This window comes from Pipistrellus hanaki (genome assembly GCF_964339955.1).
Source record: "Pipistrellus hanaki genome assembly, chromosome: 15".
Lineage (NCBI taxonomy): Eukaryota > Metazoa > Chordata > Mammalia > Chiroptera > Vespertilionidae > Pipistrellus > Pipistrellus hanaki.
The window spans coordinates 47,808,724-47,834,283 of NC_140517.1; the positions used below are offsets into that span (position 1 = coordinate 47,808,724).

A 25,560-nucleotide genomic window follows, 5' to 3' on the forward strand; every position below is an offset into this window, starting at 1 on the left:
GAAATATCCATCAGCTACCTCCTGCACACTCCCCATTGGGAATGTGCCCGCAACCAAGGTACATGCCCTTGATCGGAATCGAACATGGATCCTTGAGTCTGAGGCCGATGCTCTATCCCTTGAGCCAAAATATTCAGAACCTGGCTGGCATTCTTTTTTTTTTAGACACCCAAATCTCTTTTATTTGGGGAGGGGGGGGAGGTTGGAGCACTGGGGAGGAGCGGGCCCCAGGCCCTTTCACTGCACGGCTTGTTCATTGGCACCGCTTCCTGAGTCCTGTGGCTTCATCACGTCAGGCAGCTCTGGAGGGCTGGAGAAGGGCTCAATGCGCAGAGCTTCAAATGCATCATCTTATCATTTCACTCATATGTGGGATCTGCCCGGAAGGCCAGCCCCACAGTGGCTGGAGCCTGTGGCCTCGCTGTTTGACTGGTGAAGCCACACTTGCCCAGGGTCTTGCCGTCATCCAGAAGTTGGTCATCCTTGTACAGCCGCTGCTCGTCGGGCGGCCGCTTGAGAATGCCCTCGACGATGCGCTTCAGCTCGAACACGGTGCTCGACTCCTTGGCGTCCGTGAAGATGGTGGCCTTGTGGCGCCGGATCATAAGGAAAACGTCCATCGCAGCAGCTACCTCTCCCAATCGACGCCGGCCGCCCTGGCTGGCATTCTTATTAAGCTAGTTACCGAGAACGACCCCCGAGTAGCAACGAGCTTAGCCAATGAGCGGCCAGAAAAGGCACTTCCGGTGCGGCTCCAGGCGCAGAGGCGGGACTTCCGGCGTCTTCCTCACTGAGGCGTATTTTCTCCATCGGAAATCAGGCAGCAGCCTGCCAGTCCTGGTGGAGATCCCTCAAAGGGCGGAGGCGGGAGAGTCGTGGTCCTCCGCGCAGATATACGGATTTTAAACTCCGCGTCGCAACCCCGGGGACCTGGGCCGGGACAGAAACTGCCATTCCTGCCGCGGCCGCTCCTCCCGCCGCTCCCGCCCCGCTCCGCCCACGGAGGGCAATGGCGGCGCCGGCGCTGAGACCGGGGGCTGAGGTGAGTTCCTGTCCCCCAGGCCCCCCGCCTCCTCACCCCGCACCCCACAGCCCGGTGCGGGCCTGTCCCTCCTGCAGCTCCGTCCGCGGGGAGGACCGTGAGGAAGGCGGAGGGGAGGGAGGAGCGCGGTGGCTTCTGAGGACACAGCCAGTGCGGGGCGGAGAGGACAGGGGTGACCGGCCTCTGAGGTTCCCCTGAGGGTGTGGCTGTGAGGATCGGCGGGCAGATCAGAGGCTGCAGGGAGGACTCACAGCCTCATGGGGGCTTTCCCGGCTGTGGGGTCCCTCAGGGGCCTGGGGTGGTCCTGGACCCGCTGGAAGACAGGCTTCTCCACATGCCATGTGCCAAGTTCAGGGTGGGAGTCCAGCGAGACCCAGTGGCATTGGAGCAGAAAGGGTGCAGAGCTGAGGGAGTGAACCTGGGACTGAAGGTGGGAAGGGGATAAGCATTACCCAGTGTGTGCACATCTGGAGGAAGTGTGAGCTGATGGTCCCCGGGACCTGGTGTGGGGACTGAAAGGCGAAGAATAAGGCCAGGCTTGGCTTTGTCTGGGAGGCATGATCTAGGAGGCTGCAGTGGAATTGCGTAGCAGGAAGGCTGGGGCCCTGCAGGCATCGCCCAGAACGTAAATGGCATTGCTCTCTCCCCTCCTGTCTCCCAATTTCCCCCACCCAGCCCAGCTGCTCTTGCTGAGGGCGGTAATAATGATTAATAGGACTTGAAGTATAGGCCCTGGAGGAGGCTGAGCTTGGGGAAGATGTGCAAGTAGAATTACTGGTTCTCAGAAAGACAGCCCTGGTTTCAATTGTCTCCATTCTAACAGGTTGGCATGACCTTGGAGGACATTGCCCTGTACTTCTCCAGGGAGGAATGGAGCCTCCTGGATGAGGGTCAGAGACAGCTGTACCTGAATGTGATGCTGGAGAACTTTGAACTTGTATCCTCGCAGGGTAAGACTCTCATTCTCACCTGAACTTGGCTTTGCTATTTCTCTTGTCCCATCCCCCAGGGTGTGCTGTGTCCTCCCATGTAGACTGTGGTTCTGCTTGATTTTCCTGTTTCCTGGGTAGTTGATGTCCTTGGGAGGGTGGGTCTGCTCCCTTCTATTCCTGAAGTCCCACTTCTCCCCGCTGGACTACATTCACAGGGAAGGACTTGTGGTTGGTAGTGTTGCAGGAAGCCTGAGGGATTCCACCTTAATTAGTGAGGAAAGCATTTTCTATATTCCTGTTGGTCACTTGTACATATTTTTTGAAGAATTGTCTCTACCTCCTTATTCTATTTATTAACTGTAGTTTGTGGTTAAAGAGTCTTTTGATTACCTTGTATATTTTATATATTAATTGCTTATTACAGACAGGAGCACATATTTTTGCATGTGCTTAATTGTGCTTTGCAAATATTGCCCACCCCCCCCTTCTCATTATTGGCAAACCTGCATTCACCAGGTGTAGTGCCACCATTTTTCTAACAAGCTCAAATGCTGGTTGCCAGTGTTTAGCAATCAAGTATATTTTAAGTTATATAGAGTTGGTGGTGGTGGTAGTTGTTTTTTTATACAGTCATTGCATTGTTACTAACCTGTAGCATAGTGTTAACATACCTTTATTATTCACTGGGAACTCCAACTATTTGTGTGAATTTCTATCTGTATCGCAGTATTTGCTTTATTGTACTGAACTGAACTGAATCCACAATATCTCCACGTGATTCCTTCATAGGATTTTGGAGTATTTTCTCCCATCCTCTAGATTGCCTTTCATTTCATTTTGTTTATTACTGTTGTGCTGTGAAGAAGCTTTTTATTTTTATTTTTTATACTTGTTGCAGTATGGACTGTTTATTTTTTCTATGTTGCCTGGTGGTTGGTGTTAAATTCAGAAAATCCTGTCCAAAACAAACCTCCAAAATTTTTCTTTAGGTTGTCCTGAGGAGTTTTAAGTTTTAGTGCTGACATTTTATTCTGTCCTGCAGGTTGAGTTAAATTTTATCAGTGGTGTCAAGTTTTTTTGTTTTACATGTGATTATTCATTCATTGAAGAAACTATCTTTCCTTTCTTCTTTGTCTTGCAGCTTTGACAAAGATTACTGGAACCTATGTGCCTGGGTTTATTTCTGTGTTTTCTGTTCTATTCCATTGATATATATGTCTGTGTTTCTCTAGCAACACACTGTTTGCTTGCTTTTTCTTTGTAATAAACTGAAGTCAGAAAGTATGATGCCACTAGCTTTGTTCTCGCTCAAGATTGCTTTTGCTATTCAAGATCTTTTGGTTTTATACATTTCAACATTCTTTTCATTTCTTTATAAAATACCATTGGAGTTATCATCAGGATTGCATTTAATCTATAGATTGCTTTGCATATTGTAGAAATCTTCATGATACTCCATTTTCTTTCTTTTTAAAAAAATATTTTTATTGATTTCAGAGAGGAAGGGAGAGGGAGAGACACAGAAACATCAATAATGAGAGAGAATCATTGGTTGGCTGCCTCCTACCCGGCCCCTACTGGGGATCAAATCGGCAACCTAGGCATGTGCTTTGTCTGGAATCAAACCCAGGACCCTTCAGTCCACAGGCTGACAATCTGTATATCCACTGAGCCAAACCAGTTAGGGCTCAATTTTATTATTTTTTTTAATTCTCACTGGAATAGTGAAAATATTTATATTTATATATATATATATATATATATATATATATATATACACACACACACACACACACACACACACACACACATACATATATATATATTTTAGAGAGAGAGAGTGAAAGGAAAAGGAGGAGAGGGATTAAAAGTGGGGGGAGACATTGATGTGACAGAGACGCATCGATTGGTTGCTTCCCATAAGTGCCCTTATTGAAGGAGCAGGGATCCGTTTGGAAATTGGAAACCTGCCCTTGACTGGAAATTGAACCTAGGACTCTGTAGTGCGCAGGCCACAATGGCCAGGGCTATTTATTTTTTCTTTAAAACTTTTTCTTATTTATTTATTTAACTTATTTTTAAAATATATTTTAATTGATTTAAGAGTGGAAGGGAGGTAAAGAGGGAAAGAAGCATCAGTTAGGAGAGAGAATAATTGATTGGCTACCTCCTCCATGCCTGTGGTGACCAAGCCCACAACTTGTGCATGTGTCCTGATGAGAAATCCAACAGTGCCCTCCTAGTTTATAGGATTGATGCTCAATCACCACGCCATACTGGCTCACCTTTATTTATTTATTTATTTACTTACTTTCTTACTAACAGGGTGTGTGTGTTTTTTTTAAAGTATATTTTATTGATTTTTTTTTTTTTTTCACAGAGAGAAAGAGAAAGGGATAGAGAGTTAGAAAAATCAATGAGAGAGAATCATCTCTTGCTGCCTCTTGCACAACCCCTACTGGGAATGTGCCCGCAACCAAGGTACATGCTCTTGACCGGAATCAAACCTGGGACCTTTCAGTCCACAGGCCAATGCTCTATCCAGTGAGCCAAACCAGTTTTGGCCAGATAAATTTCTTATCTCTGCTTCATTTATCTTTAAGAAGAATTCGCTAGTTCTTTCATTTGGAAGTGGTTTCTTTGTTTCCTCATTTTGGTTATTTGGGTTTGTGACTATGTTTTAGGTAAATCCTCTATATCAGTGGCTCTCAACCTTCCTAATGCTGTGATCCTTAAATACAGTTCCTCATGCTGTGGTGACCCCCAACCATAAAATTATTTTCGTTGCAACTTCATAACTGTAATTTTGCTACTGTTGAGAATAGTAATGCAAATATTTGGTATGCAGGATATCTTTGGCAACCCCTGTGAAAGGGTCATTCAACCCCCAGATTGAGAACGGCTGCTCTATACCTTTCAATCTCTAGTGAAGGACAGTGTTAAAGGCTGTTTCTGACTAATTGGATCAGGCAAAGACTCAAAGTCTACACATTGATAGGATTCCAATTTGAATTGCCCCCAGGCAGATGTCCTTCAGGTGTGAGAGTTTTGTGTGTGTTTGTTTGGTTTTTGTTTTGTTTTTTTAGCAAGGTGGAGCAGTTGCTTTTGCCTGCAGGCTATTACTTCTTTTTTTATTTTTTTATTATTTATTTCAGAGAGGAAGGGAGAAGGAAGAAAAAGAGAGATAGAAACATCTATGATAGAGAATCATGGATGGGTTGCCTCCTGCATGCCCCCTACTGGGGGTCGTGCCCACAACCCGGGCATATGCACTTGCCCGGGAATCATATAGGGTTAGGGTTAGGGTCAGGATTAGCAGGCCAGTGGTCTATTCACTGAGCCAAACTGGCTAAGGCTGTTACTTTTAATCTCTTATGTGGCCTCAGGGTTTGATGTTTTCCAATAGAGTGTGGACTCCCCAGGCAAGGCTAATGTCTCTGGGAAAGATATCCTCCACTGAGTGAGGGTGTGACTCAGCCCAGGAAATTTGAGGTGTCTGCTTTCTGAGCTCTATCCTATGAGTCCCCAAGCTTGGCTTCTGCTCTCACAGCTCCAGTCCCCTGTACCCTCCTCTAGGTGGGTGGTTCCACAGGGAATTTTTGTGTGTTGGCCCTTTAATAGGATGTCTGAATTTTCAGTTGTCACTCCCTGGCAGACAGCACCCCACTGCTTTTCACAGCTAGATGTTATATGGGTACCCTCCTCAGTTTTGGTGCTCTTTGCTGGGGAACCCAGCTTCAGAATTAGATCCCAGAGTTCTCAGTGGCATCCCTCACAGCTGAGATATCTCTCTGAGACTTTGGTTGCAGTCTGTGGGTGCCAAACCAGCACTTTTGCTCCTCTGCCCTTCCTACCAGTCTCTATGCGTCTCCACCTTTGGTCCTTGGTGTCAGGGTTCTCACCTGCGAGTTTTCCATTGATTATTCAGGAAGCCTTTCTGTATTCCAGTTGTAATTCCAGCTTGTTCCTGGGAGCATGTCTGTGCAGCATCCTCCTACTTCGCCGCCATTCTTAATCTTTGGGCTTTATTTATTGATTTCAGACATAGGAAGGGAGACAGAGAGAAAGAGGGAAACATTGATCTGCTGTTCTACCCTTCTATGCATTCACTGGCTGTTCCCTGCATGTGCCCTGATGGGGAATTGAATCCACCACCTTGGTGCATTAAGAACATACTCTCACCAACTGAGCCACCTTGCCAAGGCTCTGTATTTGTTTATTAATTTCAGAATTTTATAGTAGGATATTGATAATTTCCTCTATGTAAGGTCATGTCATCAGCCAGCATCTCTTATGATGTGTTGTGGTTCATAGTGTCAGATCTAATGTAATTGGCTGTCCTGAAATTCCTATTTATTTATTATTGATTTCTGATAGAGCGGAATAGAGATAGAGAAAGAGAAACATCAGTGTGAGGAAATGTTTGGCTGCCTTCCTCACACACCCAAACTAGAAATGGAACCCATATCCTCATAAGTGCCCAGACCAGGAATTGAACCCATGACCCTTTACACAAGACATTACTACAACCAACCAAGTGACACCGGCCAGGGCTTGGTGTGTGTGTGTGTGTGTTTGTTTGTTTTTAAGTATATTTTTATTGACTTTAGAGAGAAGGCAGAAGCAAGTGAATTAGAAACTTCAATGATGATAGAGGGGGCATGCCCCCTACTGGGGATCAAGCCCACAACCCGGGCATTAAACCTGGGACTGTTCAGTCCGCAGGCTGATGTTCTGTCCACTGAGCCAAACTGGCTAGGGCCTTTTCTGTGTTTTTTAAAAACAAAAATTTCCAGTATTTTTCAAAGAATAGGCCACTAGTGTCAATTATAGGAGAAGGACAATAGCTTATAGATTTAACTCTGACCTTGTTTTTGACTGCAGTTATCTTTAAATATGTTTGTTCACCCAGTCTTTCCAGCCATCCTTTCTGTTTAGTTCTCCTTTATTTGTGTTCTGCATTACTTTTTGTACAGTATTCATCGAACTATAATTCACATTTCCTGTGGGGTTTTTGTTCATGGATAGCTGTCTACTTACTCTGGGATGGGGAACGATTCTCATATCTGATTCTGTCATCTTGTTCATGTCACCCACATAGGTCTTTTTGCTGTGGTCTATCTTGTGCTTTGTTGTTCTACCACAGTATTGACCATTCTTTTCAGTTTTTCTTTTAAGATTTCTATCGTCTTCATCCCATATAATGGCTCACCTGGGATTTAAGGGCAAGAATCATTTGTGCATCACAGAAGAAACATGACTTTAAGAATGTCAGGTTGGACCCAGAGGCAGGTTTTTCCTTGATGAAGGGTTATTTGAAAGGGTTCGATGGCAGAGCTTATTAAGATCATAACTAGGGACCCATCTTGTTCAACAGTATTTTTTTGCAATTGCCCATTCCTCACTCCATTCTATAATACATGCTCTTGCTTATTGTTGACCCTACTTAGTTCTAATAGTTGATCATTTCTACTTGAATTCTCAGCCCATGGATTATCTTAACTACTCTACACTGCACTGCTACTACCTCTCTCACAGGTCTCTCTTTACTGCAAACTAACATTGCTCCATGCCCACAGAGCTTTGCAGTGCACACATATTATTATATTCTCCTTAAGCATCATGTGCTCTGATAAAATTGACTTTAATGGTTTGAGCACATTCAAATTATTCTACATAAACTCAGGTCCCCAGCATGAAAAGTCCTAAAGGAAGCTGTTTGTGGAGAAACAGTGAGTACAGCCTTCCTCATTTGTTTCCCATCTTGTGATCACAAAATCTCATCCTTGGTGAGATTTTCACCATTGACTGACTTTTGGGGCCAAGTAATGTATACCAGCCATTTCTTCAGTGTCTAACTCACTTTTCTTGAAAATCATTCTATGGAATCATGCCTAGTCACGACAGATAAACATTTGTGGTGAAGATATTCCTTTTTTTCTAAGGTCAACATGAACCTCACCAGCATTTCCTTTTGTTCAGGTTGCTGCTGTGGAGCTGAGAATGTTGAGGCCCTGACTGAACAGAAGGTTTCTGTAAGAGTGTCACAGGGAAGGAATCCCAAGGTAGCCTTGTCTTCCCAGAAGAGCCACCCCTGTGACAGTTGTGGACTAGTCTTGAGGAACATTTTCCAATTGATTGAGCTGCAGGAGACTCAGCAGATCCATGTACTATTGAGGTGTGGGGCATGTGCAAAACGATTTTCTTTCAATGCAACATTTCACCAGCACCAGGAGAAGCACTTTAGAGAGAAGCCTTTTAATAGAGGCGTGGACAGGATCTCACTTGCAAAGAGCTGCAATTTCAACGTGTCCCAGAATCATTTAACCTGTGTGCAAGTTGGGCAAGGCATCCTTACTGGGTCAGGACATCTGCCCCCAAAGGCTACTCAGAGCAGGGACGGGCCAAATGAAATCTCAACATGTGAGGTGACCCTTCAGAGGACTAAAAATTATTACACTAGAAAAGAATATAAGAAAGCCATTGGCTGCAACCGCGTGTTTGTTCAGGATAAGAATGTTCGGACTGGAAGAGTGGGTTTTGTGTGCCGTGAATGTGGAAAATATTTTACCAAAATTTCTAGTTTTTGTTATCATCAGAGATTTCACAGTAGAGAAAGGCCTTATAAGTGCAGTGAATGTGAGAAATCTTTTACCAGTAGCACTGGCCTCCATTATCATCAGAGATTTCACACTGGAGAAAGGCCTTATGTGTGCAGTGAATGTGGGAAATCTTTTACCAGTAGCACTGGACTCCGTTATCATCAGATATTTCACACAGGAGAAAGGCCTTATGTGTGCAGTGAATGTGGGAAATCTTTTAACAGGATATATTACCTTCGTTGTCACCAGAGAATTCACACTGGAGAGAAGCCTTATAAGTGCCGTGAATGTGAAAAATCTTTTACCACTAACAATGGCCTCCGTTATCATCAGAGATTTCACACAGAAGAAAGGCCTTTTGAGTGCAATAAATGTAGGAAGTTTTTTATCGGGGTCACTGGCCTTCATTATCATCAGAGAGTTCATAATGGAGAAAGGCCTTATAAATGCAGTGAATGTGGGAAAACTTTTATGAGTAGCACTGGCCTCCGTTACCATCGTTTATTTCACACAGGAGAAAGGCCTTATGTGTGCAGTGAATGTGGAAAATCTTTTACCAGGATCTACTACCTCCGTTATCATCAGAGAGTTCACACTGGAGAAAGGCCTTATGAGTGCCATGAGTGTGGTAAATCTTTTACCAGTAGCAATGGCCTCCGCTATCATCAGAGATTTCACACAGGAGAAAGGCCTTATGAATGCAGTAAATGTGGAAAAGTTTTTACTGGGATCACTGGTCTTCATCATCATCAGAGAGTTCACACTGGAGAAAGGCCTTACGAATGCAGCGAATGTGGTAAAGCTTTTACCAGTGGCACTGGCCTCCGTTATCATCGGAGATTTCACACAGGAGAAAAACCTTATGAGTGCAGTGAATGTGGGAAAACTTTTACCAGTAGCACTGGCCTCCGTTATCATCTGAGATTTCACACAGGAGAAAGGCCTTATGAGTGCAGTGAATGTGGGAAATCTTTTGCCAGGATCTATACCCTTCGTTGTCATCAGAGAATTCACACTGGGGAAAAGCCTTATGAGTGCAGTGAATGTGGAAAATCTTTTGCCAGTAGAAATGGCCTCCGTTATCATCAGAAAGCTCACAGTGGAGACAGGCTTTATGAGTCCAGTTAACATGGGAAATCCTTTACCTGGATCCATGGCTTTTGTGATCGACAGTTCAACTGGAGAAAGGCCTTAATGAGTGCAGTGAATGTGTGAAATCATTTTGCCAAAATTCTAATCTTTCTGTGCACTGAAGAGTTCAATGGAAGAGAATTCTTAGATGTGTACAGATTTTTAGTTCAATATTAACAATTTTATAGGAAAGCCTTATTTTTCTTATACAGTCACTGTAGGGAGATTCACTAGGAATTTTGCTTATGTGAAAAACATGAGTCCAGGTTGCATTTTGTAATTTAGCCAGATGTCTTGCCAGATCCATGTTACTGCATATTTCTGTTGCTGAAGTGATTTCACAGGTATCCACGGGTTCCACGAGTCGTCATCTTAGTGTATTCAGTGTGGTAACTTTGATTTGAGAAAATTAGGAGCTGCCTGAGCTTTTAGGGGGTCTCATTCATTTTTTATTTATTTATTTTTTTTAATCCTCACGAGGTTATTTTGCCATTGGATTTTTTTCTTTTTAAGAGAGAATGGAAGGGATGGGTGAGAGATAGAACCAATTATGTAAGAGAGACATGTTGATTGGTTGCCTCCTGCACCCAATTCCATTAGGGAGGAGGGATCAAGCCTGCAACCGAGGTGCATGTCCCTTACCATAATTGAAGCTCGCACCCTTTGGTCCAAAGGTGTACATTCTATCCACTGAGCCAAATAGGCCTGGGCTTTTGTAAACATTTATCTAAATGTGTGTGTGTGTTTTGTTTTGTTTGTTTTTGGTTTTTTTAGATAGAAAGGAAGAGGTTTAGAGAGCTAGGAACAACAATAAGACAGAAACATTATCAATTGGCTGCTTCCTGCACACACCCCCATTGGGGATTGAGGGCACAAACCCGCATGTATATTACTGGCAATCAAAATAGGGACTTCTTGGTTCCTGGGTTGACACTCAACTGCTGAGCCATACCATCCGGGGCATTCCTCTCATTCTGACTAGTTGGCATATGAACCAGAGAACATCACCTGAGTTCAGCTAGCAAATACTGCCTTTTCCGAGAACGTGCTTTTTCCATTTAACAATGATGAACTTTTTGAGTATCCAAGTCATCCATGAAAGAACTGTCAGACTCATGTTCATTTGGTTAGTAAAATATTGAAGGCCACACCCAGCCAGTATGGATCAGTGATTGAGCATCAGCCAGTGAACCAGGAGGTTAGGGTTTGATTTCTGTCAGGCATATGCCTGGGTTGTAGGCTCCATCCCCATTGTGGGGTGTGCAGAAGCAGCCAATCGGTGATCCTCTCTCATCAATATTTCAATCTCTTTTCCTCTCTGAAATCAATGTGTGTGTATGTGTATCTTTTTATTTCAGAGAGGAAGGGAGAAACAAACATAAATGATGAGAGAGAATCGCCTGCCACCTGCACGCCCCCCTACTTAGGATTGAGCTTGCAACTCAGGCATGTGCCCTTGACCGGAATCAAACCTGGGACCCTCAGTCTGCATGTTGACATTCTATCCACTGAGCCAAATTGGCTAGGATTTACTAAAAATATATATTTTAAAATATTGAAGTCCTTTTTTCTAAGCTTTCTTTAATCTTGCGTGTTCTCTTTATTCTGTCAGCTAGTTTATGAGCAAACTGGGCTCTACAAGCATACGAGGTGAACAACTTTTATGGGGGATTTCTAACTTTCCCTATGAACAATATGGTGCAGAAATTAGCAATTTTGCCCACTTTGCATTGCTGCTCATATTTTCCTACGAAAGACTGTGGACTCTCCAGTCTTCATGTGACACCTGGATTCTGTAAGTCTGGACAGCCAAAGATCACTCCAAAGAGGGGGTAACTGTGACAACTTCAAGTACACCTGGAAGCAGCATTAATTTTTTCTTGTTTTTTCAGAGGCTGCCCATACTTTTGATGGGACTTTCTTGTCCAGGTCTTGTGAAGGGTTTTTTGCCCTAATATCTACAATTCTATGGGTGATGGTCACTGGTTGGAGGACCCTAAGGGTGAGGGGAGCCATGATTGCTACAGAACTGCTGGCCTAACACTGTGTTGGAAAAGAGTGCTGTCAACTAGATGGAATGTGCCTTTTGTAAACATGCATCCAGAATGTTCTGAGGAACAGACTGCAGGGTGGTGTGTACACAGACCTGAGGATCTCCATGCGTGTTTATCTTCTGTGGATGCAGTCATTGACATTGAATATAATCAAAAGTTTCTGTGTGTGTCTGTAGCTTCTCAGACATTCATGTCAGAGCCATTGGTACCCTGGCAGAAAAGAAAGATAAGACGCGTATATATGGTCCCAGGGATATGGTTTTGAGTACCAGCCAGTATTTGTGTTGGTCTGGGTCAAAGTCCTTTATTGTTTGCTATATTTGCTGTTACTCAGGCAAGACTCTTCACAGGGCATGAGAACATAGAGTGAATATCAAGTTGGCAAACCTGTTTTTTGTTGTTGTTGTTCTTGTTTTCAGAAAATCTTGGTCATACAATTTTTAAAAGCTTGCACCAATTTTATTTAGCAAATTCAATGTCAAGTATACTATTTGATGAGTCTTTACGTGCATGCAATTGAAACCATCACCATAGTCACAGTATCAACCATATCTGTCACTGTGCATTTACTTTATGTTCTTTCTTTTCTTCTTTTTTTAAATATATTTTATTGATTTTTTACAGAGAGGAAGAGAGAGGGATAGAGAGTTAGAAACATTGATGAGAGAGAATCATTGATCTGCTGCCTCCTGCACACCTCCCACTTGGGGATGTGCCTGCAACCAAGGTACATGCCCTTGACCGGAATCAAACCCGGGACCTTTCATTCCGCAGGCTGACACTCTATCCACTGAGCCAAACCGGTTTTGGCTACTTCATGTTTTTTGTTTGTTTGTTTGTTTTTGTATATCCTAATTCTTCATGTTCTTTATGAATCTCTCTGCCCTTCACAGCTTTCCAAGTAACCATTGATTTATACTCCATTTTAATAGATAACTTTGCAATTTCTAAGTTTTATATGATGGGAATCAGCATTTTTTCCAGTATTTATGTTGCATAATTGGAGATTTATTAATGATATATTAGTAGCTTATCTTTTTTGCGGTGAAAAGTTTTTTTATCTTCGACATTTTTTATCTTCATATTTTTTTATCTTCGACATTATTTTTAAAAATGAAAATTTAATGTAGGAAATTTGTTACACGGATAACAGGTGGAATGCCAAGCACAGACAGTGAAGATATCTGCAGGAGAAAGTCACTAGGACAACATTTGGGGTCTCATTGAGGAGATGACTTTGGTACCCCAACACCAGGGCTCACAGGGAGGACATGGTGATACCAGAGCCCAGAGGCGGAGGCCCCCTGTCAGAAAGGAAGTCACAGTAGGACTGTTGGGTAGCAGCCAAAGGAGACAAGCAATCCCTTAAAGTCATGAGCTCCCTCTTCCTTTTTTTCTTAATTTTATTTTGATATATTAGTTTATTAAATATACTTCTAATTTTTGATTATTTGTAATAAAGCTGGTACACACATTTCTGAGAAAGGAATGGAGAAGGAGAGAGAAACTTGATAAGAAAAAGAAACATCCATTGGCTGCTTCCTGCATGCCCCCTACATGCGCCTTGACTGGGAATCAAACCCGTGACCTGGTGCATGGGTGAACACACAAACACAGCCACACCGACTCACCTACAGTTGACACGTCTGCTTTTCATCACATTCTTTCAGAAGTCCAGTCTCTCGATGCTATTATAAGCTGTTGCTTTATAGAATTCTCCCTTTTTCCTTGTCTCCTGTCATGGGGGTTCTTGCATTGGAACAGGTCTCAGGAGGACCAGGTGGCATCAGGGTGGGCAGGGTGTTCTAGAGCCCCAAAGCCAGTGCAAAAGTAAATAGGGGGGCGGGAGCAGTGATCAGACTCCCCATGCCCTGGGTCAGGCATTTTGGATTTGAGTCCAGATTCCCCAATATCATTAGAACAAACAAGGAAATGTCCTCTTCTCTGTGGGCTTCAGTTTTCTCCTCTGTAAAGTGGGGATAAGGTCTGTGACCTCCTCGTGAGCTGTTAGAGGCGGACAGCTGCGAGGGTGCCCATTCACAGTATGACATCTGCCTGGGCTCTGGCAACATCAGCCTCTTACTGTGAAGACAAATGTGTTTCAGGCTGGGCATCACTCCTCCAGTACTGACGAGCGCCTTTACCTTGGGGTGTGTTTGAGAAAGACATGGAGCTCATGAGAACCTGCGGACCCACCAGCAGAGAGGCAGGTGCTGTAGGCCCTGAGGTCCTGTACAGGTGGCTCGCTAGCGCTCCCTGACTCAGTTTACTCCATTTGACATGAAGGTGATGATAGCAGTTACCTTGGCCTTTGAGGGTTGGATTTACCATTTTTCTTAAAATTCTTTACCGGTTGGGTTGCATGTCTAAGGATTCTTTGCCCAACATGAGGTCATGAGAAATACCTTCAGTGTTTGTTTTCTGCCAAATGTATGTATATGTGTGTGTAACTATAGGTATGACTGTTTTTCAGAGCAATTTTAGACTTACCAGCAACATTGAGCGCAAAGTATTTCGAGTTCCCCAGGCCACCGATTTTTTTCTTTCAATGTTTCTGTCTCTCCCTCTCCATTCCTCTCTCAGGAATGTTTGCAGCAGCTTTATGGTAAATAATCCAAAATTAGGAATAAAAGTGAGTACTTGCTATCAGCATTGGAGGGTTAGCTTTTGGAGCATTTTCTCTCTCGATTCTCACAACAACCTTGTAAGTGGAAACTAAATTGAGTTGCTGGGGAATCCAGCGTTAGAGAAATGGAGGCTGGATTCCAATCCGGGATCCTGGCTCCCGAACCAGGGACAAGTTCTACCATGGAGGCAGGTACATTGTTAGGACGAGGCAGGCTTAACTGAAACTGCTGTTGCCATTATTGCAATTACTACCCTGTCTCCTCAAAAATTAGACAGTGTCTTATATTAATTTTTGCTCCCAAAGATGTGCTAGGTCTTATTTTCAGGGGATGTCTTATTTTTCCATGCACTAGGTCTTATTTTCGGAGGATGTCTTATTTTCGGGGAAACATGGTATTAGTCTCCTAAAATGTCAGCGCACCTGTCTTTCAATGAAGCCACATCATCTCAGCTCCAGTGGTTTCTCCAGTGGAACCTTCTTTCAAAGTGAGCTGCAGCTTGCCTCCCCTTTGGTCACAGCACAGAGTTTGACACACCGGAGACCTCGATAATTTGGGTTTAGTCTGCACTTTCACCCACTTTGGGTTGTCAGGCTCTGATCTCATCACTGTGATGAATTTCATGCCTTTCCCTCTTCAAGTGATGCTTGTAGCTGGCACTGACACCTTACAAATGAGGGGACACGTGGATGTGAATTCTGGGACATAATACTCGAAAGTGATAAGGAGACCCACAGGATCCTGGTCTCATTGGCAAGTGCTCACCTCTTCCAAGCTAAGGACCCACTGCCCATGTGAATCTGTCCTCCATGTCTGCACTTCTCCTTGCGACAATGGTGCTCGCCGTGTTTTCCCTGCAGTACGGACCATGTTCTGGACCCACATCCTCCCCAGGCTCCTGTGTCTGCATAGGATAATTTTTTTCCATGTGTCATAGACATTCATTTGTTTTCTTTAATGTGTATTCAAGTCTGTCCTCGCTTTCTAAATGGGTTGTTTTCTTAAATTATTTTTGGAGTTATTTATATATTCTGTATAGAACTCCTGTATCAGATTATGCCTTGCAAATATATTCTCTTCACCTGTAGCTGAGTTGTTGTTGTTTTTTTGTAGATAACACCATTAGGTCCTAGAGCTTTACTCCACTCATATACGGCAGAACCTGATGTCCTATTCATTTCTTTTTGCCTCTATTTCAACCCACAGTAAAATCTTATTTTGGAAAATATATTTTTATTGACTTAAGAGAGGAAGGAATGGGGAGAGAGAAACATCAGTGATGAGAAAGAATTGTTGATCAGCTGTCTCCTTCATGCCTCCTACTGGGGTTCGAGCCCACAATCCGGACATGTGCCCTTGACCGGAATCGAACCTGGGACCTTCTGCAGGCCAAGGTTCTATCCACTGAGCCAAACCAGCTAGGGCAAATCTCGCTTTTTAAAAAATATATATATTTTATTAATTTTTTACAGAGAGGAAGAGAGAGGGACAGAGAGCTAGAAATTTCGACGAGAGAGAAACATTGATCAGCTGCCTCCTGCGCACCCCCTACTAGGGATGTGCCCGCAACCAAGGCACATGCCCTTGACCAGAATCGAACCCGGGACCCTTCAGTCCTCAGGCCGACGCTCTATCCACTGAGTCAAACTGGTTTCGGCCAAATCTCACTTTTAATTGAATTTTTATAGCCCTACTAATTACATTGGCAAAGATAAAAATTTTATATTGAATTGGATAGTTTTAGTTGGCTTCATATATGTAGAGTTCAGAAATTCAAATTCAATTCAGATAACACTATTTTACTTTTATTCCTTAACTAGAGGCCCGGTGCATGAAATGTGTGTGTGTGTGTGCCCCAGTCCGGCTGAGCCCTCTCATATTCCAGTACACTGCACCCCCTGGGGTAGGATCCCTAGGCCTGGCCAACAATCAGGGCCTATTGGGGCTTTCCTTCCCCTGGCTGCCAGCAGTTGGCCCTGCCCTTGCTACTGTTTGCCGTCTGTGTAGCACTGCCCCCACCCTTACCACCCACCAGTCGCCTTCCACTGCGGGTGACAGGCATAGGGTGCAATTGCTTGGGTGGCCTGGGCCTCCCTCTGTGGCTGGGTCCACACACCCACCTCAGCATCACTGGCAGGTGGCCTGGGCCTTCTTTAGGGCGATTGTGGGGTTTCACCCCCCCTCCACAATTGATCACCCCGCTGACCTGTGGCCTGGGCCTCCCTTTTTGAAGTGATAGATCGTGGAACCCCCTCATCGGTCCCCTGCAGCCCTGGTTGCTCCCAACTGCCCTCATGTGCCAGCCTGGTCACCCCTAACTGCCCTCCTATGCTGGCCTGTTCACCCCCAACTGCCCTCCCTTGCCAACCATCGTGTGACTGCCATCTTCTGATGTGTGAGGGCATAACGCCACCTAGGCTTTTATTATATGGGGTAATTACCACAATATATCCCCCATTTGTTATTCTTGACTTAAAGCTTCCCATATGCCTTTTGAAAAAATTAATTATAAATCTTTATTGTTGAAAGTATTACATACTGGAGGGCCAGTGCATGAAATTCATGCACGGGTAGGATCCCTAGTGGCTGCCGGCTGGTGACTGGGGCCTCCCTTCCCCCGGCCGCCTGCCACTGCCACCAGCCAGGACAGGCCGGCCTGGAGGAGGGTTTGCAGGTGGTTGGCCCCACCTCTTAGTCAAACTCCCAGTTGAGGGGGAAATTTGCATATTATGTTTTTATTATATAGGATGTCCCTTTCCCCCCGTTACCCCCACACACACACAAGCCTTCACCACCCCATTATTTTTGTCTATGGGTTATGCATATATGCATATGAGTTCATTGGTTGATCTCCCCCCACTTCTTCTCCAGCCTCCTGCCTTCCCTCTGAAGTTTGACATCTGTTTAATGTTTCCAAGTCTCTGGTTCTATTTTTGTTTATCAATTTATGTTCATTAGATTCCACATAAAAGCCAGATCATGTAATATTTATCTTTCTCCGACTGGCTTATTTCACTTAGCAAAATGCTATCTAGGTCCATCCATGCTGTTGCAAATGGTAAGAGTTCCTTCTTTTTTATAGCAGCATAGTATTCCATTGTGTAGATGTACCACAGTTTTTAAATCCATTCATCTGCTGATGGGCACTTATGCTATTTCCAAATCTTAGCTATGGTAAATTGCACTGCTATGAACATAGGGGTGCATATGTTCTTTCTGATTGGTGTTTCTGAATTCTTGGGATATATTCCTAGAAGTGGAATCACTGGATCAAACTGTAGTTCCATTTTTAATTTTTTGAGGAAATTCCAAACTGTTTTGCACAGAGACTGCATTAGTTTGCATTCCACCAGCAGTGTACCAGGGTTCCCTTTTCTACACATCCTTGCTAATACTTGTCCTTTGTTGATTTGTTGATGATAGCCATTCTAATAGGTGTGAGATGGTACCTCATTGTTATTTTAATTTGCATCTCTTGGGTCATTTGTGACAGCATTTTTTCTTTTTAATTGATATTTTACAGACAGGAAGGGACAGAGATAGAGAGCTAGAAATGTCGATAAGAGAGAAATATCGACCAGCTGCCTCTTGCACACCTCCTACTGGGGATGTGCCCGCAACCAAGGTACATGCCCTTGACTGGAATCGAACCCGGGACCTTTCAGTCCGCAGACCGACGCTCTACCACTGAGCCAAACCGGTTTCAGCTGTGACAGCATTTTTTCATATGCCTTTTTGCCTTTCTAATGTCCATTTTGGAGAAGTATCTACTTAGATCTTTTGCCCATTTTTAATTGGATTATCTTCCTTTTGTTAAGTTGTATGAGTTCCCTGTAGATTTTGGAGGTTAACCCCTTATCAGAAATAATCATTCACAAATATGTTCTCCCATGCAGTGGGATCTCTTGTTATTTTGTTGATGGTTTCTTTTGCTGTGCAGTCCCATTTGTTGATGTAGTCCCATTTGTTTATTTTCTCCTTAATTTCCATTGTCCTAGGAGATGTGTTGGTAAATATATTGCTACAAGAGAAGTCTGAAGATTTTGTGGCCAGTTGTTTATTTTAGGATTTTTATGGTCTCATACCTTACATTTAAGTCTTTTATCCATATTGAGTTTATTTTTGTGTGTGGGGTAAGTTGGTGGTCTAATTTAATTTCTTATGCATCTGTCCAATTTTCCTAACAACATTTATTGAAAGACTGTCTTGACTCCATTGTATGCTCTTGCCTCCTTTGTCAAATATTAATTGAGCATAATAGCTTGGGTCAGGATTCTCTGTTCTATTGGTCTACTGGCCAATACCAGGAAGTTTTGAGAAGTGGCTCTTTATTTATTTATTTTTAAATATATATATATAATTGATTTTTTTACAGAGAGGAGGAGAGAGGGACAGAGAGCTAGAAACGTCGATGAGAGAGAAACATTGACCAGCTGCCTCTTGCACACCCCCCACTGGAGATTTGCCCGCAACCAAGGTACATTCCCTTGACCGGAATCGAACCTGGGACACTTGAGTCTGCAGGCCGACACTATCCACTGAGCCAAACCGGTTAGGGCGGGTAGTATGGACATTTTAATGAGGTTGATTCTACCAATCCGTGAACACTGTATATTCTTCCATTTATGTCTTTCTCTATCTCTTCTTTCAACGTCCTATGGTTTTATGAATAGAGATCTCTTACCTCTATGTCTTCTATCAAACTGCTCTGTCACCCAGCTTTTTGTGGGGGTGGTCCTATGTAGTCGGTGATTTGTGGGACCCAGTGGTGCCGTCTCTCAGATCTCCTGAGCAGTGTGTTCTAGCGGAGACCTCCTATTTGCATTATTGGATTCTCCTTGTGTAGTTAGGTCCTGAATGTTAGTTTCTTGTTCTTAGATGAAGTCTCCTCACTGGTCGTCTGAACATGTGACTCATGCCTGACCCCGTTGTGGATGTGCTCGTGGTTCCGGCTCATGTGGCAAAGGTTGCCTGAGGTCTCACTGGGTGCAGCTCAGTGTGCGGTCCCAGAGCCCATGGCAGGGTGGCGTGCACTCAGCGGCTCCCTCTGGTGGTCCCAGAGTTCGCAGCCCGAGTGACAGGGGTCCTGGGGCCTGGGACTGGCATAGTGCGACTCTGGCCAGTGTGGCATGACTCTTCCCGGGGTGAATTATTTTCGTTGCTACTTCATAACAGTAATTTTGCTACTGTTATGAATCGTAATGTAAATATCTGTGTTTTTCAATGGTCTGGGCGACTTCTGAGAACCGCTTAGATGGTCTTTCATTTGTGTTAGTCTGGACTGTTGATTTTCTCTTCTTACCTGATGTTTGGTGTCACAAAGCAACCCATGTGTTGTGCTGAGGGCAATCACAGGGAATAATGGGACTGTGATGAGAGAGCAGCCAGCACAGGCATTAGGGCCTGGAGGAGGTTGAGGGTGAGGAAGGTGTGTAAGGAGTAGGATGGCTGGTTCTCAGAAAGGCAGGTCTGGTTTCAATTGTCTCCATTCTGACAGGTTGGCGTGACCTTGGAGGACATTGCCCTGTACTTCTCCAGGGAGGAATGGAGCCTCTTGGATGAGGGTCAGAAACAGCTGTACCTGAATTTGATGATGGAGAACTTTGAACTTGTATCCTCCCTGGGTAAGACCCTCACTCTGGCTGGTTCCTGGGACTTGGCTTTGCATTTCTTATGCCCCCTGACCTCTAGGGTGTGCTCTGTCCTCACCTGTGGACTGAACACATTGCATGGTGTTCCTAGTTTTCTGGGAAGTTGCTGTGGTTGGCAGGGTTGGTTTGATTGCACTGCTCCCTTCTATACCTTTAGTCACACACCTGCTGTACTGAGCTCAGAGGGAAGGGTTTGTGGTTGGTTATGTGGCAGGGAGTCTAATGGATTCCAGTTGAGTCTTGAGCAAAAGCATATTCTTCCTGTTGGTCATTTGTAGATATTTTTTGAAAGAAGGCTCTACTTACTGTATTTAGTCCTATTTTGGGGGGTGGGCATAAATATTTGTTTATTGATTTCAGAGAGGATGAGAGAGGGAGAGACAGAGATAGAAACATCAATGATGAGATCCAACCCACAAGCCGGGCACATACCCTGACCAGGAACTGAACCTCAACCACTGAGCCAAACCATCCAGGGCTGTAGTCCTATTTTCAACCGTATTTATTGGCTAATGAGTGTTTTGAATGTTTTTCTAGTTTATAATAAGATACATCTCCTTTTACTTTGCGTAATTGTGCTTCCCAAATATTGCATTCTTGTTTTATGTACAAATTCCATGTTTCAGGCATTTCCACATTCAGGAAGTCTAGTGTGGCTATTTTTCCATCAGGCTCAGATCTGCTTACCAGTGTTTACCCATAAAGTGTTTTTAATGAATTGATGCAGAATTTTTTTTCCAGCAACACTATAGTCGTCTTCATAGCCTTCCTTATAGCGTTAACATAACGTGACTTTCTTTCTGTATCACAGTATTTGCTTTATTTGGCTGATCTGAACTAAATCCACAATATCTTTAATATGTTCATATGATGTGCAAGTATCCTCTCTTATCCTCCTGTCGACTGCCTTTTCATTTTATTTTGTTAATTGCTTTTTGTGCTGGGGAAATTGCTTTCATTTGTTTTAGTCTGGACCATTGATTTCTCTCTTTTTTGCCTGTGGGTTGGTGTCGCATCCTAGAAAGTATGTCCAGAACAGATCTCCAAAGCATTTTCTCTGGCTTGTCTTGAAGGACTTTAAAGTTTTAACCTAGACGTTTAATTTTTTCATTCAATCTGAGTAAGTGTTTATCAGTGTTTTTCTTGTTTTTCCATGTGAATATCTATATTTTTCAATACCCTTCATTAAAGAAACTGTCCTTTCTTAACATTTCTTGTGGTTTTGTCAAAGGTTACCTGAACCTTTGTGCCTGGGTTTATTTCTGGGTTCTGTTTTTTGTTTCTGGATCTGTGTTTCTGGGTGTATTTCCATAACACACACTTTGATGGCTTCGGCTTTGTAATAGATTGAAGACAGGAAGTGTGATGCTACAAGGTTTGTTCTTGCTGAAGATTACTTTTGCTGTTTGAGGTCTTTTGAGGTTTCAGACATTGGTATTATCATCGGATTGCATTTAACTTGGAGATTCCTTTGGGTAGTATAGACAGTTTAAGGATATTACATTTTTAAAAACAAAAGCACCAAATGTCTTTCCACTTTTTTGTCTCTTTTTCCATTTCTTTTCCCACTGTGTTCTAGTGCTCAATACACAGATCTTTCACCTTTCTGGTTGAATTTATTCCTGTATATTTTATTCTTTTCAATGCCATTGTAAACTTGACTACTTTCTTCGTTTCTTCTTTTCATTTTTTATGTGTTTTGGTTGATTTTTTTTTTTTTTTTTTTTGAAGAGGAGCGGAGAGAGAGTGAAACATCCAGCAGAGAAACAGCGTTCAGCTGCCTCCTGCACTCTCCCTACGTGGGATCTTGCCCACAGCCCAGACATGTGCCCTGACCAGGAATAGAACTGGTGGCCTTTCAGTTCATTGGAAGATGCTCAATCAATGGAGCAACACAACGAGGGGCCTTTCTTCCTTTTCTTCTCAAAGAATTCATTGTTAGAGCTTAGAAATGGAACTGATGTTTGTATGTTGATATTTTATCCTGTAACATTTCTGAATTAATTTTTTAGTTAATATACATTTATTGCATTTAGAGTGCGTGTGTAAGACATTGTCCAGCTCTTCCACTCATCTGCTTATTCATTGGCTGCCCCCTGCTTGTACCCTGATGGAAAATCAAATCCACTACCTTGGCGCATCAGAACCACACTCTCACAAACTGAGTGACCCTACTAGGGCTCTGAATTTTTTAAACTAATTTTAGGAGTTTATAGTGAGTTCGTTACCATTTTCTCCATGTACGTTCATGTCATTTGGCAAAATCTCTTATGCGTTGTGCTTCACTGTCTGCTGTAATGTCTTATCTTTCATTTCTTTTTAAAACTCATTTTAGTGTTGTTTCTTTTGTTTTAGACTCAATAAAGATTTGCCAAATTGGTGTGTGTTTTAAAAAGGAAATAGCTCTTAGGCCTGGAAGGCATGGTGGTGAGTGTAGGCCCAAACACCAAAGGGCCATGGGTTCGATTTCTGATTAAGTGCATTAACCTGATTTGCAGTTTTGATCCTCATCCCCTGTTGGAGCCTGTGAGGGAGGCACCCAACCAATGTGTCTCTCCCACTTCTATGTTTTTGTGTATTTTTCTCTCTTTCTCTCCCTTGCATTGTCTCTAAAAATGAATGAAAAATATATTCTCGGGTGAGGATAAACAACAACAACAACAACAACAAAATATAGCTCTTGGTTATGATATACTTTTGTCTCTAATTTATTAATGGTTGTTCTAATTCTCATTGTTTATTTTCTTTGCTAGCTTTGGGGTTTTTTTGGTTGCTTCTAAATTATTTTTATTGATTTTTAGAGAAAGGAAGGGGAAGGGCTAGAGAGACAGAAACATCAATGATGAGAGAGAATCACTGATTAACCACCCTAAGCTTTTGGTAAGATTTTCACCATTGACTGACCTTTGAGGCCAGCTAATGTATAACAGCTATTTCCGTAGAGTTCAACTGACTTGTCTTTAAAATCGTTCTATGGACTCATGTCCAGTGATGACAGGGAAACATTTTTGGTGAAGATATTCTTTTTTTCTAAGGTCAACATGTACCTCACTAGTGTTTCCTTTTGTTCAGGTTGCTGCTGTAGAGCACAGAATGTGGAGGTACCGACTGAACAGAACAATTCTGTAAGATTGTCAGTGGCCAGGAATCCAAAAATAGCCTTGACTTCACAGAAGAACCACCCCTGTGAGAGTTGTGAACTAGTCTTGAGAAGAATTTTCCACTTGACTGAGCTGCAGGGAACACAACATGGACGCATACAACTGAGGTGTGGAGCATGTGCAAAACAATTTTATTTCAGTGCCAAATTTCAGCAGCATCATGTGAGAGAGAACACTTTCATTAGGGGTGTGGAGAGGATGTCACTTGCAAAGATCTGCAATTTCGATGTGTCCCAGAATCATGTCACCTGTGGGGTGGTTGGGCAGGGCACACTTTGCTGGTCAGGGCATCTCCACTTAAAGGCTGTTCAGACCAGGGACAGGCCAAATGATATTTCCAAGGGTGGTTTGATGTTTCAAAGGAGAAAAGACTTTTACACCAGAAAAGAATGTGAGGAAGATCATGGCAGCAGTAATCTTCATCATTATCAAAGAGTTCCAACTGGAGAAAAGCCTTATAAATGCAGTGAATGTGGGAAATGTTTCAAGAGTAGCTGTGGCCTCCATTATCATCAAAGTTTTCACACTGGAAAGAAGCCTTATAAATGCATTGAATGTGGAAAATCTTTTATCACTAGCAGTGACCTTCGTCGTCATCAGAGATTTCACACTGGAGAAAAGCCATATAAATGCAGTGAATGTGGGAAATCTTTTACCTATTGGAGTAGCCTCCGTTATCATCAAAGTTCTCACACTGGAGAAAAGCCTCACAAATGCATTGAATGTGGGAAATATTTCACCACTAACAGTGACCTTCATTGTCATCAGAGAATTCACACTGGAGAAAAGTCTTACAAATGCAGTGAATGTGGGAAATCTTTTATCACCATCAGTGACCTTTGTCGTCATCAGAGAGTTCACACTGGAGAAAAACCTTATAAATGCATTGAATGTCAGAAATCTTTTACCAATTGGAGTAGCCTCCATTATCATCAAAGTTTTCACACTGGAGAAAAACCTTATAAATGCAGTGAATGTGGAAAATCTTTCACCAGTAACAGTGACCTTCATTGTCATCAGAGAGTTCATACTGGGGAAAAGCCTTATAAATGCAGTGAATGTGGGAAATCTTTTACCACTAGCAGTTACCTTCATCGCCATCACAGAGTTCACAGTGGAGAAAAGCCCTATAAATGCAGTGAATGTGGCAAATCTTTTCTCACAACGTCTCACCTTTATCGTCATCACAGAGTTCACACTGGAGAAATCCCATTTAAATGCAATGAATGTGGGAAATCTTTTACCACTAGTAGTTACCTTCATTATCATCAGAGAGTTCACAATGGAGAAAAACCTTATAACTGCAGTGAATGTGCGAAATCTTTTATCACGAGCTCTCTCCTTCATCGGCATCAGAGAGTTCACACTGGAGAAAAACCTCATAAATGCAGTGAATGTGGGAAATCTTTTACCAATAGCAGTAGCCTCCATTATCATCAAAGTTTTCACACTGGAGAAAAGCCTTATAAATGCAGTGAATGTGGGAAATGTTTTACCAGGAGCAGTGAACTCTCTTCTCATCGGAGAGTTCACACTGGAGAAAGGCCTTATGTGTGCCGTGAATGTGGGAAATCTTTTACCTGGAACACTGCCCTTCATCGTCATCGGAGAGTACATACAGGAGAAAAGCCTTATAAATGCAATGAATGTGTGAAATGTTTTAAAAGTAGCAATGGTCTCCAGTATCATCAGAGAGTTCACACTGGAGAAAGCCATTTTGCTTGCAAATAACATTAGAGATATCACAGCCAAATTTCTAAATTTGCTCTGCACATATGAGTCCAAATGTGAGTAATTACGTAGATGTGTAGGAAATGTAGTTTCTTAGTTAGGTCTTAACAATAGTATAATAAAATTTGTGAAGTCTCATTTGTCTGAATTGTATCTCATGCATTTAATCACATTATGTAAAGTCCCCAAAAGTTTTTGCTGTTGTGTTTGTTTTTATGCTAGAACCATATGTATCGATGTTGCCTTGGTCAACATACATAGAGAGACATGTTGCCAGATCTATGTCACTGCATATTTCTGTTGCTGAAGGTATTTCGCCTGAACCATGTATGCGGCCCCTACAGATGGCATCAATCACCATCCTTATTTGCACAGTGAAGCTAACTCTGTTGTCTAATTTGTTGAAGAAGAAATTAGGAATACCTGAGCCCTTAGTTCTTACTTGTGTCCCTGTCAAGAGTTTCCACAGGACTGATTACTGTTGGTGCCAGTAAACATGTTTTAGAGGGATTTCCATTTTCAGCAGCACACATTCCCTTGTTGCCAGTGATGAATTTATTGAGTGCCTGCGTCATCAATGGAAGAACTGCCACTCTCCGGTCTCTTTCTTTGCAAAATAATGAAGGCTT

At 43.0% G+C, this 25,560-nt stretch overlaps 1 protein-coding gene and 1 pseudogene across 4 annotated transcripts; one reads left to right on the forward strand and one right to left on the reverse strand.

Moving 5' to 3' along the window:
• LOC311633516 (elongin-B-like) lies at positions 1-676 on the reverse strand (annotated as a pseudogene). The gene has a single exon. The product of its transcript is annotated as an elongin-B-like (transcript).
• A 92-nt stretch (positions 677-768) lies between these two features.
• Positions 769-25,560, forward strand: LOC311633369 (zinc finger protein 211-like). 3 transcript variants are annotated; one of them, XM_084905980.1, is made up of 4 exons: positions 769-1,042; positions 1,866-1,992; positions 7,957-8,039; positions 23,112-23,183. In XM_084905980.1, exons 1-4 carry the CDS (start codon positions 1,010-1,012, stop codon positions 23,166-23,168), a joined length of 300 nt encoding a protein of 99 aa, XP_084762106.1. In that variant the 5' UTR covers positions 769-1,009; the 3' UTR covers positions 23,169-23,183. The 3 variants fall into 3 exon arrangements, with proteins under 3 accessions (XP_084762106.1, XP_084762104.1, XP_084762105.1); XM_084905978.1 differs by lacking the exon at positions 7,957-8,039 and having other exon boundaries at positions 774-1,042; positions 23,112-25,555; XM_084905979.1 differs by lacking the exons at positions 769-1,042; positions 1,866-1,992; positions 7,957-8,039 and adding an exon at positions 18,909-20,012 and having other exon boundaries at positions 23,112-25,560.

Excerpts from the sequence above, each read along its gene's own strand:
- LOC311633369 (XM_084905978.1), top strand. The coding sequence starts at position 1,010 with ATGGCGGCGCCGGCGCTGAGACCGGGGGCTGAG. Across the intron at positions 1,043-1,865 it reads CGCTGAGACCGGGGGCTGAG|GTTGGCATGACCTTGGAGGA; the intron begins GTGAGTTCCTGT and ends CCATTCTAACAG. Across the intron at positions 1,993-23,111 it reads TGAACTTGTATCCTCGCAGG|GTTGCTGCTGTAGAGCACAG; the intron begins GTAAGACTCTCA and ends CCTTTTGTTCAG.